This window comes from Strix aluco, chromosome 3 (assembly GCF_031877795.1).
Source record: "Strix aluco isolate bStrAlu1 chromosome 3, bStrAlu1.hap1, whole genome shotgun sequence".
NCBI classification, from domain to species: Eukaryota; Metazoa; Chordata; class Aves; order Strigiformes; family Strigidae; genus Strix; species Strix aluco.
In genome coordinates, this window is record NC_133933.1 from 33,356,031 (window position 1) to 33,370,516 (window position 14,486).

General features: G+C 34.8%; 1 protein-coding gene across 2 annotated transcripts in view; it reads right to left on the minus strand.

Annotated features, from left to right (window-relative positions):
- Positions 1-14,486, minus strand: part of LRPPRC (leucine rich pentatricopeptide repeat containing) — a 92,661-nt gene that overhangs the window by 57,485 nt on the left and 20,690 nt on the right. For both annotated transcript variants that reach the window (XM_074818041.1, XM_074818040.1), the window contains exons 12-16: positions 10,351-10,469; positions 9,624-9,717; positions 6,394-6,463; positions 3,316-3,343; positions 919-976 (exon numbers count right to left, since the gene is read on the minus strand). In XM_074818041.1, the coding sequence (XP_074674142.1) occupies positions 919-976; positions 3,316-3,343; positions 6,394-6,463; positions 9,624-9,717; positions 10,351-10,469 (369 nt within the window). The remainder of the gene's footprint in view (positions 1-918; positions 977-3,315; positions 3,344-6,393; positions 6,464-9,623; positions 9,718-10,350; positions 10,470-14,486) is intronic.

Here is a 14,486-nt window from a genome sequence, read left to right on the forward strand (position 1 = left end):
CCTAGTGACAGCTTTTCAGTACAGAATCTTACTTCAATCTATTTTTTCCACTACTGTGTGACAGAAGTGGTACTGCCCAAGGCCTTCCCCCCCTTTCCTGCCCACTACCCCAAATAGTTGCCACAAATATTTTGTCATTGCTCAAAAGAAAAAACAGATTTCTACCACTTTGCATATTTATTCTGTACATTCTACCCATTATATTCCATTACCAAGCTACATTAAGTATTGTAATATTAATATAAAAACATTAAAAATATTTTAACTATTAGATCAACTCTAACCGAAGAAGTTGTTTATTAACCAATGAAAATCAAGATTAACAGCTTTTAGCAAATAGGGTTAAATTTCTTATCTATGTATGTGCAAAAATATATGGGGTCCTGTAGCTGTGAATAGGAAGAGCAATTACTGTCTTCTCAAAGGTTAGCTTTCCCCATACCCCCTTGCCCTTCTAGCCCTGAGAGAAGGAAAAAACCCTGTTTTGTTAAAAAAAAAAAAAAAAAAGTAATACAAAAAAGTATACTTATTTCAGAGTAAAAGATTTGGGATGTTAAGTACCATTTTGCTTCAGAAAATCAGAAGAGTTACTAAAGGTAAAACTAGGTTGAAAGACTGCCTTTTTTTTGTAAGTATTTAAGCACTGATACTGTGTTCATTCTAAATCTCTATTTTGGTCAATAAACTTCGAAAAATAAATCGTTATCAGCAAGATTTGTTTGTAACTCTAAACAAAAGATCTCATGGATCTCACAAAATATGCTCTGATTATTCGAATCAGGATTTTACCCAACATGTTTTCAAATTTCACTTTCAAAAAGAAGCAATCAGTGTTTACTGTTGTAATCCCTCAAACCCATCATTACACAGAAGAACGGATTTGTGGATAAGTTACAATCATAGAAATTGAAACTCTACCAGTTGGTCCTGGAGGCGTCAGGCAATAACGTTCATCCTTGTACAACAGTTCTGTTATCTGGTAAGACAGAATAATCGTACATTGCAGCCAAAAGAAGCAAGCAAGGACAAATAGTATCTGAAATTGAATTCTCAAAATAATAAAGCATTTCTCTGTTAAAGTATTACTCTTTACCACATCGTAGTAATTCCCTAAGAAATACAAAGAAGTTTTTTTTGTAAATAATAGGTTTTTCTTGAAAAAATATTGCAAACAGAAATGCTTTCTGAGGTATGGCAGTAAGACAGACGCTCTAGTATTCTGTTTATGTATCATTCTACAGAAAACTAGCTATCGTAGGACATAGCTTAAAGCAAATATTCACCAGTGTTGCTCCTGGAGATGTTACAATTATGTTCCAATTTATCAAAAGGCTGAAATTGGCCCATAAAGCTTTTTTATTTTGAAAGAAGCAAATACATAAAGAATATAGGGGAACATGATTTACCATGCTGTACTAGATTTAAGATAACTAGTACAGCTGCTGTAAATAAGTGCAATTTTGAATGACAAAATATGCATCCATAAAAATTAATTACATTTGACTGAATTTAGCATAGGTTTCATCAGTCATACAAACTGAAGGAATACAGTGACTTTATTTCATCAGAGGAAAAGAAGCATTTACCCAACAGCCCCCACATCCTACCTACAAATACCTTAACCTTAACTAGATAATTTTAAAAATCCATTTAACTGTTCTTAAAGAAATTACATCATCTTCGGTTAAAAACTGAGATTTTTAAGTATTTCAAGAATTTTGCTTTATCTGCCATGATTCTAGAATGCAATCTCAAATAAGTTAGAGGGAGATACATTCCCAGTGTCAAAGTGCTGTGTTTTTAAATAATGACAAAAGAAAAGGAACCCTCACCTTCAATTGTTAATGAAGACAGATAAACAAAGCCAGAAAATACCAGATGTGCAATGGAATACTCTATCTACCACTTCTCATTCTACCACCACCATGGACACTGTGCACAGTAAAACTACAGCCTTCTTCTACCCTTTTGCCCCTTTCCTTCTATGACAAAACAACACAGAAGAACCTACAACTCCAATAAAATCCAAGGAAGTCATGATAACACAGTTCTGAATCAAATCTCAGAGAATACCAAAAAAGATGGATTACATAAAAAAAATGAATGTGTGATATTATTTCTAATGCTAAGTATCTATTTCCCAAATTAGCATTTCTTATTTTAGAAGGTTAATACACATATTTACTCATAAATTCAGCAAAGACAACAAAATGTATCTTTCTTCCATTGTGGAGAACAGCAGAAGTAACTCTAGACACTACTTCATCTGCAAACCACCATTACTTCAGTCCTCTGACTGTCCTTCAGAATTAATTTCATAATGGCAGTAATAAGAGATCCCAATTTTTTCTCTCCCTGCCCTCCCTTTTTGTTTTTTAAATGCAAAAAAGGAAGGATAGAGGCAGAAGGTAAAAACATCCTCCCACCACAATCTTCACATAACAGAAAATGGTAGTAAAATACAAAAACCCCTGCACCTCACAAGCTGTATCTGATTAATATAAATCATTAATCAGTGACTTTCCAAATTACAAGTTCCATTTTATTCCAAGATTTCTGTGCAAAATCTAAAATACACTGGAAGCCATGTATTATTTTATTAGTCAGGAGGTACAGTAGCAAAGAAAAAAGACAAAAAGCACAGTGCATCCCTTCCTAAATTCTGTAACCACACCTCAGGCAACAACTGCTCTATTCTAGTGTTCCGCAAAATTTATTGACCAAGTTATACTGCAGTGTCTTTCTAATGTAGCCCTTACCAGGGAGGGCAAGATGATCAGTCATTTCCCCTTGACTTCATCCAAGTGATTTCTTTTACCTGGCTTTGCCTTCAATGTTTTTAAGTTACATGACAGAAATTTTAAAATTCTAGTTGTGCCTTATTGTTTTATTAGTATGTAGGGACAGGAAGAAAGTTTAGGGAAAGCAGGAAAGGGAATTAAAGAATGTCAGACTGCACAACCATGGCAGACTTTGTTCCAGAAGCTACAGTGATATACATATTGAGATAGATATATATATATATATATGCACACACACACCCCCTTCAGCTATAACAGCACTGATCTAGAAACTGGAGTAGTATAAACTACACTACATAGTAACATCACATTTGATTTTTCACAATTACACTTAACTGTCCAATCTGAAAACTCAGTTTTATACAGTTGTACAACCTGCCACTGACAAAAGTCTTGCTCAAATGAATCAGGTCTACAATTTTTGGGCTCAGAATTCAGATTTACAGTAATGCATCATAAACATGCAGTTCCTAAAGAACTTGATTTTATTTACAGCATTATTATATCTACTTACCTTGCTCCAAAGATATACATCATTTGAGCTGAAGAGGGCAGCAAAGGATAACAAATTAAAATCAACAAAATTGATTTTACTGTTGTATCTTTTTTAAAAAAAATACCACACACATCATTAACACTGAGGATCTTATTAAATTATTTAAGTATAATTAAAATACAACAATTTCCAGATATTGTTTAAACCAACTCTGTACAGAATAAGTACTGCAGTTTTTACTATACTGCATATGTTCATAGTTTCTGCTAAATAACTTAAAATCATGCAGCAATCCAGACAGCTAAGAATATAACAGATAACAAATTACAACAAATAAATATTTCAGTTTTATTTTTAGTTCAATCTTTTAACATGTGCTAATTTTACTTTTTTATATTTCATTCTTTTTAGCATTTCAAGAAAGTAAGTTTTACTCAAACAAGTCACACTTTACATAGCAAACACTCAATACATGTAATTTGCAAGAGCAAAAATCTAGACTCCTGTGCATTAAAATTAGATTTTTAGTATAGACAGATAACTACAGGCAGCTATAAATGCATTTATATCATGCAAAAAAGAAAGTATTTGAATCTCTTACTTCAGGTATAATGTTTATTGTAGTGAGATAAATAGATAATATTTTAAAAAACAGAAAACAAAACACAGAACTCCATTTTCTCCCCTCATAGAACAGGACAGAACTTGATGGAGACCTGTACGTCATCAGGTTACAACCAAAGATCAACTGTTAACCAGTTCACTGAAGTATAAAAAACCTGACATATTCCTGTAATTTGTAGAATATCAAAATTCTCACTAGATGCTATAACTTTTTGACAACTATAAAGGAGCATTAACCTAGACAAGGCTAAGAGAACAAAAACTTATCACTTTATTGTATCCTCCTGTAATTCTCATAAGGGAAAAATAAGATGTCATACATCAGCTGCATAGAAACTTGAAAGCATTCATAGAAGTTTAGGATTTTATTTAGGAGGTTCAAGCTTATGAAACATTTATCCTTTTTGTGCAACTGCCACCTGTATTTGAAAACGAGTCAAATGCAGGTCCACACAGAGGAAAAAAAAGCAGCTGTGAGGTTAGTTAAGCTTTCCTGGGTGAACTTGTTCCACCACTGACAGCATGACAATGAACTGAAGATATCAAATGCATCAATTTCCTAAAGTACTTGACTCTGAAATAGTAATGCTACATCAGGCAGATAGAATGGGAATACTTCGAAGCAGTTACTAGAGAAGAGCAGCTTCAACAGAAATCCATAAACTAGTCTGCCACAGACATTGTTCATGTGTCCCTGGTGTCCATACCCCGTACTTTTGTACGCCAGTCCTAAACTCGGCTCATTTAAACATTCGAGACCTGCATTTAGTCATAAAATTTTGGGGCAGTCTTTACAAAAGGTACAAATATTCTTTTATTCTATTCTATCATCCGCTCAAGCTTCATTTTCAGACTGTTCTAGCCATTAACTTTAAAATAGAAAAGGAAACATGAATTGGCAAGTTTTCAGAAACAATATAAGGGTGAAATCTGGGCACAGCCAACCTTGGACATAGCTTCTGAAGCCAGGTAGCAATAAAGGCAAACAAGAGAGATTAATACTAAGGAAATAAAAAAAAATATGCCACTCTCAGAAGTGGCAAGGAGAGGGTGGAAACAGTAAGCTGAAGTAAAACAAAAAAAACCAAACCCAAAACACAAAACCAAACCCAAACAAAAAAGAACCCAACCTTAATTTCCCTCAGAATTTTGGAATTCCAAGTTTTTAGCCCAAATGTCCGGTAACTATTGAAATCACAATAGTAGTAACCATTCCACTGCTGAGGAGAGTAACTGTTTCACCTTAGGAGAGTATGATTCCTCAGCAGCTAGTTTTCACAATACAAGTTGGGTAACATTTTAAAGATACTTTAAATCACATTCTGAACACCTGCACAACTCTCTAGTGGTAGGGGGTATTACATGCTAGCATTGGCTGTGTGTAGTAAACATTGGTATGGCTTCCTTTCTAGGGCAAGTCCTACTTCAATTGAATATTTATCTATACTTACAGAGAAAAAATGTGTTTCAAAAACCTGTTACTTTAATTAATACATCTGAAATGAATGATTCTGGGGTTGACATAGTAAAATAACCTTACTGCATCTAAAACATTATTTCACTTATCCCTTGGATGTCAAAGTCAGCTAGTGCCTAGTTAACAAACTCAATTTGAACACCAGTTGCTTTTTCTACCCCTTTCAGAGAGCAGGATCAGCTAGATAGAACTTGCAATTTACTAGGAAATTACTTTGATCATATTCACCTGATTTGTTTTGCTAATGTCCAACCTAAACATAGCTACATCTCATAGCCACTACACAATTTTAGGAAATAATTTGGTCAACAAAATCAGCCTTCAGACTCGGGTCCCAAGCAGTATTAAGTGACCTCTCTGGTTCCCAGTGGTATAAGTATGCTGCAAAAAAGCCTCGTTCTAAAACAACCCTGCAAGTTAGCAAGGAACCCTCCTTGCAAAATGGGACCATATGGCTGTGAATACAAAGTCATGGTAAGGTATAGCACAATACTAGGTGTTAAATGTGAGCGTTTGGGAATCATCCCAGAGAGCACAGAAAGCTATGGGATGTAGTAGAGTATGCCTGGCTCCTACTGGTATTTCATCTTAAGTACCCATTTACTTCAGTGGTTACTAGTGATAACCTTTAGGGAAATCTTACATTAGCCAGCAGTTCATAAACAAAAAAGCAAATAAAGATAAAACCTCAAATGTTTGCTACCCTGAGTTTATATACTGTCAAATACGAAAGAACAAACAAGAACAGTGAAGTTCTTTTTAATGTACTATATATAATACTTCAAGGGTATGCTCATATATAGCAGAGGCAAGGAAACCAGGGAGAGAAGAGAGGAACACAAATACCCCTCAGGTCTGCTACACCCTACTTTTAGATTTTCAAACATGAAGTGGGGGGGAAGACTGCATAGACTTGTGCTCAACAAGGCAAAAGAGAGGGAACTTTGTTACAGAGGAAAAAAAAAAAAAAAGAGGTATTCATATAGCAACCTTACCTTTTAAAGCCCGAAACAAGGCTGTTTCTAAAATGACGAATATCAATAGGAGGTGTGCTTGCTGAAGACACTGTAAATGAAAGAAATGTTTCTAAACAGTCATTGTAAAAAAAATCCCTGAACTGCAACAAGTCAGTAGGTCATGTAAATAGGGTGATATTAGAAGAACTATTTCGTTAGCTTAATAAATGCTGATAAACATTTGTAAATCAAAATTTCAAATACCCGGGCATTTGAAACAGTCCTGGTTTTATCAGCTCTAAATCTGCTCCATTTTAAAAGAGATCAATATTCTAGGAGAGATTTTCCCCTCTTCATTGCCTTTAATGTCAATAGTTCATACATTAGTCTTTTATACAAATTAGCAACAGGAATAAACATCTTATCTGTAAAAAAGTACAAGACCTAAGAAAATATTATGTTCCAAAAAGCAAAACAAACCCCAAACAATCCTATTCAAGAAAACCTGAGATATTAGTACTGGAACAAAAAAAGAACCACCAGAGGCAAATGGTTAGCTAACTGTTTCAGACCAAGGATCTGCCTTAAAATAGGCTTTATAGTTTTGCCAAAACCAGTGATAACTTTCTTAGGTGTTTGCTTCTGCTAGTGCAAATTGCCTGACAAGAAAGAAAAAGTAGTTCTATCTGAAGTGCTATCCACTGAATTAAGTTAAACACAAGGAAAAAAGAAAAAGATACACAGTTCTAAAAGTTGATATTTACAATATTGGTTGAACACCAAGGAAACTGTAAAATTACTGAAAACTAGATGTACTGGAGAGGTCATTTACAGTTATGCCCTATGTCCTCATCTTTACATCAGTTCTTGGCTAAATATTCCAAATTCTGCCTTCTTCCTCTAGAATCGCTGTGCCTCATTCCAGCATCATAAATACAGTACTAGATGCATTTAAGTCCTGTATGAAGTAGTTATCATTTGCCTTCACTATCATGATAGAATTAACACCTGTAAAAACCTGAATGCACTGGGCCCTTTCATCAAGGGCTGCAATATGGTATATGGTAGAAGAAAGCTGATATAAAACCACCAGGCTCTATAGGAACCTGGGAAATAAAAAGGCATGAACAACATGCTAAAATCACTCCCTAGTCTAACTCCAGGCATTTAGAAAATAAAGTTTTAAATGTTGGAACGTTTATTTTTGTTTGAAAATCTCAAGTAAAGTTGGTTTCAAGAAACCCCCAATACAAATCCTCTTCCAGTGGTATATTAAACTTTTTGCTCATAAAAAGACAAGCAGAAAAGCATCTTAGTATGCTCAGCTGCTGCTGACAATCGGCAACCTGGTTTCCCTAGCAACAAACAAGTCTGAGAAAATCAAGGGGCTGACAATGAAGTGGAATGGAACGGCATGATAAAGGGAAAAAGCAGCTCTCATGTACGCTGCCTTATGTGCCCAGATTCCTCAGCTGATGCTTCATAGTTTTTATCTTGTCAGTAGCAGAAATCTATACATTATAAGGCATGAGAAGCTGAATCAATACACCTAGATAGCAACCAGCATTAATAACCAACCTTCACCTCCCCCGACTACACTGATGAGACATCTTGAACTATTTTCCATAGTGCATCTATTTTTCCCTCTTTGTAATACAGCAAAAGGAGCCAAGTCCAAAAAAAAAAAAAAATCAGCTGTTTAAAATCTGTGCCTTATCATTACATAGGTGCTAATTAGATTTACTAGCATTCATTTCAGCTTGGTAAACTATTTACGGGAGTACCTTCCTTTAAAGCTCAAGTTCAAAAGAAATTTTGTATGTCTCTAAGAATTATTAACCCTAGTCTTTGTAAACAGAAAAACCACTACAAGATTTAAATTCAACACACAGACAACAGCTAAATAATACACTGTGTGAGACTAATTTCATGACAGTAAGACAGAATGCAGCCTACTATACGTGCCTGTATCATACTTTTGATATCATATACATTTACCATATACCTACCAGGCACACACATATTCGTGCCTTTAACACATTAAAACCTGACAATTTCAGTTAACCAAAATGAGTGTGCAGGGGTGGTCTACTTTTTCATGTAGGCAAAAAAACACCACCCTATTTCACTTTCCAGAAGAAATTTCATTGCTCCTAATAAATAGTTATCCTTTCAAAAAATTTTCAAAGCTAATTTAGGTACTTCATTTTTCATGTTTGGGTTGTTGGGTTTTTTTGGTAATAACAACAAACAAAATAATGGCAGAATGTAAGGTGACCCTTAAAGATTCACTAATTCCAATACAAAAATTAAATCACTGATTAGTAACTACTCATTTATCTTTCTCATTTTCAACACAACAGCTTCCCAGGGTCATGGTGTACAGACTACGTATTTCTATATTTGTTAAACAAAACAGTTAATGACAATTGCAGCAAAAGACTGCTTAAGCTTTTCCCTGAACCTTGGACAATTAAAACTGTTGTTTAAAAAAAGAGATCTTTCCATATCAGAGTTAGTCCAAATTTAGGTGTTTTTTTATTCTCTCAGTATACTAGGGAAATAAAAACTGTATTTGTTTTACATTTCGAAGAGAAAGATCTATTCCTACTTAACCAAGTAAACCATCCCATCCCATACATTCAATGACATACATGTACTTTGGCAAGCACTGAGCATCAAAACAGTCTTTGGAGAAAACTCTTAAAAAGTGATTAATTCATGCCTTTGCGACTTCATCATCTAATTAACCCATCAAATCTATACACATAACTTCCATGACCAATTAGCAGAGCACACTCAGGTTCACATCCGTGACAATCAGTTCTTTAAAGTTTGTGCTTTCATTAATGATTCTGTAATACTTCAGAGCCATATTGTTAAGCATCCTGTTGTAACTGATGCTGCAAACAAAAACAATCCCACACCAATTTAACAGTCATTGTGCAAGACAAATTATTTCCTTAAACTCCCTAAGTACAACAGGATCATAAACGTATCACAATCCCAGCAAAGCTGCAACTTGCAAATATCTTACATGTAAATCTTATGGTCAGGTTTAACACTTAAAAAGAGTTTAACCATGACACGTTGTCCAGAATTGATAGTTCCAAACAGTCTGATGTCTCACCATAGAGGACCTCACATAATAAAAGCTTTGCTCATTTCCCACGTATCTTTAAACCTCATATATTAATACATGTAAATCTCAACCTACAACCAATCAACACTACCGCCAACTACATATATGCAACATGAAAAATACTTACATAGAGCAAGAACATTTTTCAGTCTTCCATGTGCTGCTTCATATCTTATTTCTGCTACAGAGAGTCCAACAGTTTCAAACAGGCAGTCATTTTTCTAGAGATAAAGCAATCAATCATTGGAACTACACACAGACACCTTCTGATACTTTGTATTTTTATACACTTCCTTCCCAGAGGACACTGGTATTCTTGTCTTGATAGCTGTTGAGAACATGGAAGGTGCTCTACAGAAGTCTACGTGGCTAGCTAGGTAAGTTGCTACTGATCAAAAATTATCCAGCTTTTGTATTGAAATCAACTGTGAGAGAAAAAGTTACCAAAGGCAGAAAGAGCTGGACAGTTAAACTTAAGTCTGCAATTCTGAATTCTTTAACAAGTTAAAAAAAAATAAAGCACCGGAAGCAATTGTAATGCTTCTAATCCCTAGTTAAAAAAAAAGGACATCATTCATTTATTTAGTTTTCCACTTCAGGAAACAGAAAGCTATTAAGTCTCGAGCAAAATATTTTGGTTAGCTCTGAAAAGGAGAAAGAAAAGCAGCAGGAGAAAGACAAAGTAAACAAACCATCAGTGCAGCAACTGTTTCAAAAGTAATCTAATATTCTGAACAGGCTTCATCATACCAAGCTCACATTTAGAGCACTGCTGGGATCTAAAGCTTTCACAGAGAACACAGAAAAACAAGTCATGCAATAGTCATTTTTATGAATTCTAAATGTAAACTCACCTTCAGCTGGGCACGGGCAGTTTCAGTATCGGCAAAATTTTGAAAAACATAGTTTGTGTATGTTTCCACATCAAGTTCCACCCCCAACTCGTGCATCACTTTGAGGACCTTGAAGATACCTATCAAAGCAAAATTGGTAAGGCTAAACATTTCAGAAAGATGAAAACTTGAGACTCAACATTTAAAAACAAATGTTGCTTTTCAAAAAAAGGACTTGTCTCCTCAATTTCCCTCCTTGAAATTGCTATGCAAAATCCTGCATTTTAATTTACATGTTAATAAAGCTCTTAATTGTGAAACTTAAAATTCACTTACTAAACTTCCCGTTCTGTGCTGTACTATCAAAAACATGAAACTCTTGGCTAGTTTGGGAAAAAAAAAGTTATTTTCTAACACAGGGAATATATGACAGTTACTTTTAGTTATGTTTGCAAAACATTTTTTAGAGCTGTAAATCAAAATGTCCATATTATTGTGCATAAAAAACAGATTTGAAATTTGGTGTAAAGTATATAATCAAATTCAAGATACAAATACATTCTTCAATACATAATACATTTTTAGCTTAGTTCCCAGTATCCAACCCTGATTAGCAAGGCAAATTTTCAAGATTTGTCTCTAGATTTATTTAAAACAAATAACATATTTGCAAGCAAATAGGTTGATTACTCTATCAACACATCAGCTTCAAACTGGAAATGCAGAGAAAGGCTGGAGTCTCCCAAGCCCCAGTGAAGCTACATTATAACTTTTACAGGGTTCAGATCAATTCACACAACAACACTGTATATGACTACTGTAGATATGCATTTGAAGGCAATGGATACTAAATCTTAATAGTTCAGCAATTAGAGTGCAGAGCTTTAGAGTATATGTCATGCTTTTTAATTGCTCACACTCTGCTGATTTGCAGAAACTTCTTACAGTAACCCTAGCTAGCAAACTGTGAACCCCTGTCAAAACTAATACAGGTATTATCATTTTTTTGCTGGTCTAAAAATGATTTGTCAGTTGCTGCAGGACACCAGTACCAAACAGCATATGTTTTTTTCAACTTGCATTTCATACTTATTACTTTAAAAATGTAAAGTTTCCCAAAGTCCCTGTCTTTGCCCTGGAGTGCCACCTATGGAAAAGTGACACTTCCATGAATATTTTATGCAGTGCACTATGGTGCAAATAATCAGATGTGAATTCCCTTTGAGCACTTGAAAATACATGCAGGCAAGTCACACTAGATTAAAGTCGCATCATCTGTTCAAGTTTGCCTTAAACAAAACTCTGATTTTGGCTTAGAATCTGAAAAAATATGAATAAAGAATTAATTACAGTAAGTCTTCCTTGATCTCTTTCAAATTGTGACAGCTAGTTTCTATTTCATGTCTTCAGCTTCCCAGAACACACATTGTCCCTTTATGTTGAAACCTTTTCAAAAATAACTGTATTTGTATCACTAGGAAGTAATTTGAAAACCAAGAACTCGGGAGATTTGAGTTCAAATTTGTATCGAGAACAGAGCAGAAAACAGGCTTGTTAAGCATATCCATTCCCTTGTAGACATTTGTCACAAATGTGACTGTGAGTACACAAACATGAACTGTGAGTTCCTCAGTAGGACAGGGCACATGTGAAGGTTAGAACATCAGCGCAACAGTGAGATGCAGATTAAGGAGGAATACCAGTAACAATACTGCATGTAAACAAATTAAACATAAACTTAAAAAAAATGCTGCCACAAAATACTTCATTTCTAAGATGGCTAGTGTACAATTTTGGGGTGAACAGAAGATCATGAAAACGAACACAGAATCCTACGATTTTTCAACCTCAACGAGAGCAGAACTACTTTATTATCATATAAATATCTTCCACAATACAAAGCAACGAAACATTCCCAGTTCAAAATGCTGTAAAATTGTCAAATACGTGCATGAAATTGAATTTGAGCATTATGTGTGTGGACTTTTACAAATTCTTTGCTCCTCATATTGGAAAATACACTAACCTATTCCTTCTCCTCAAATCAAAGAACAGACTAAAGAGGAGACACAAAAGTGCAGTCACGTTTACCTAGAACATTGGTCTCCCCAACTTTTTTGGGAACGCACCCCTAATACATGTATATTTAGAAATTATATACATGTACTACTGTACTGATATATTATGCATGTTATAAAACATACACAAAAATAGAATGTAAAAAAGGATGAAATAATTGTTTATTTATTAACAGCTTGCTCACACCCCAATGTATTGCCTTGCACACCCCTTTGGAGGCGTGCTTACTGATCCAGAAAACTGGGTATGACTAAAACCCACAGTAAAGTCTTCTGGCCATCTCCCTGCTTGATCAAGAACAGGTTTTTTATATCTTGGGCTGAGATATGTAAGGACTGCAGGAGCTGAGTAGAATCAAATAATTGAGTGAGTGGAAAGTGGACAAAAATAGGGAACAAACCAGCCAAACTTGTGTTCTCCTTTTTGTCAGTATTGGAAACAGCATTCAAACACCCCAACAGAACAGATTCCAGCCTTGAATCAGTACATCGAAGAACAAATACAGAAGAAATGAATTACAAGATGGTCATAATATTTTTGTGGTAGAGCGGAGCAAATTGCTGCTTTTCAAGAAGTGAAAAGGGAGACATGCATTTCAGTCCACTTTTCATTTCCTAAGTTTCTCACAGTAAGTTGTGCCTTCTTCCTAAAGCAGTCTGATCAGAACAGGGGGGATTTCTAAAGCAGCTAGATACAGTTCAACATGTGCAAGGGCAGGAAAAAGTGGGCTTTAAGCAGTTTTCTAAGGAAAAAAAAAATCACCCTCCAGTTCAAAAAGTGAGGTCACATTCAAGAAAACAGCATAATATTTAACATAATTTTGCTGTGCTGTTAGTTTCAGATGCACTCAGAAAGTTCTTTGCCAGAAAAATCTGTCTACAAAACAGTATTTCAAGCAGTTACTTCGTGAAATCACCACCTTTATTACTCTCTGGACTCAGACTCTAATTTCCCTTACTTCCCAACGTAAAAACTAAATTACCATTCACTAACTATGCTTTGTGTATGTAACAACAGTTCATAGAAAACAAAAGTGCAATACACAACTGACTTTTAAAAACTGTCTTTAAAAATAACATGATTATAGAAAGATGAAGGGGAGCTATAAAATACTCAGTAGCAAGTCTAAGTCAAACATTTCTGCTTATTTATACTAGGCCCTCCTGTTTTTAGTGTATAATCTGATACAAGATGAATCTCAGTGCCAGTAACAGTTTCAGATCTACCACGTATTGATCTTTTAAACCCTACAAGCACTTTCCATTCCTAAAAGCCTAATAGCTTTTACTTAGATAAATACTATGGAAATAAGTAATTATCAACTTATATAACAGATGCACATAAAAGCAAGAATGCCCACCTGAAATTATTTGCCTGTATAAAATGACTGAAAAGAGCTGTTTGCTATTTCAGAGTGGTTAAGTTCTCTGCAGTATATTTAAAACTGGCCTTGCTTAGTTTCATTCCTCTTAGCCACCACTTCACGGCTACTTTTCTTTCAAACTCAACTCCACAGTACAGAAGTTAGGGAATTTCCTCTGATATCCATTGTCAGCTTTTGTTACAATAAACATTAGATAAATATGTAATGATTACTATTAATAATATAATCGTTTGTGTCACATTATACATACTGATTAAGACATCTGTACCCTGCAGTTCCAGATAGGTTGTTGCTTCTCATTATTTAGTGCACTGTCTACATCATATCAGATTTTTAATAGTTTTTCCTCAAAGTTCCTTTCAGTTTTCAGCCTTACTTATACTGAGATGCAAAATTACACACATTAGGCCGGGATTACTACTGTGTAGAGAAAGGAATCATTACTTCATTCTTGGTATGAGATGTGATACAGTGTCTATCTATACTTTTGTTCACACAGCTCTATTATCTTTCGCTGCTAGAAAGCACCATTCTGTTAATTTACTATCTGCTCTCACCTTCTGGTTCTCACTGCAGCATTATTTTTTGCTCTATTATTTCTATGAAACAATTTCAGGGTGGGTGGGTTTTTTCACCCCATTTACTTTTCTTCAAGCATATTTCTTGTATTTTTAGGTAGTGGATCTTATTTAGT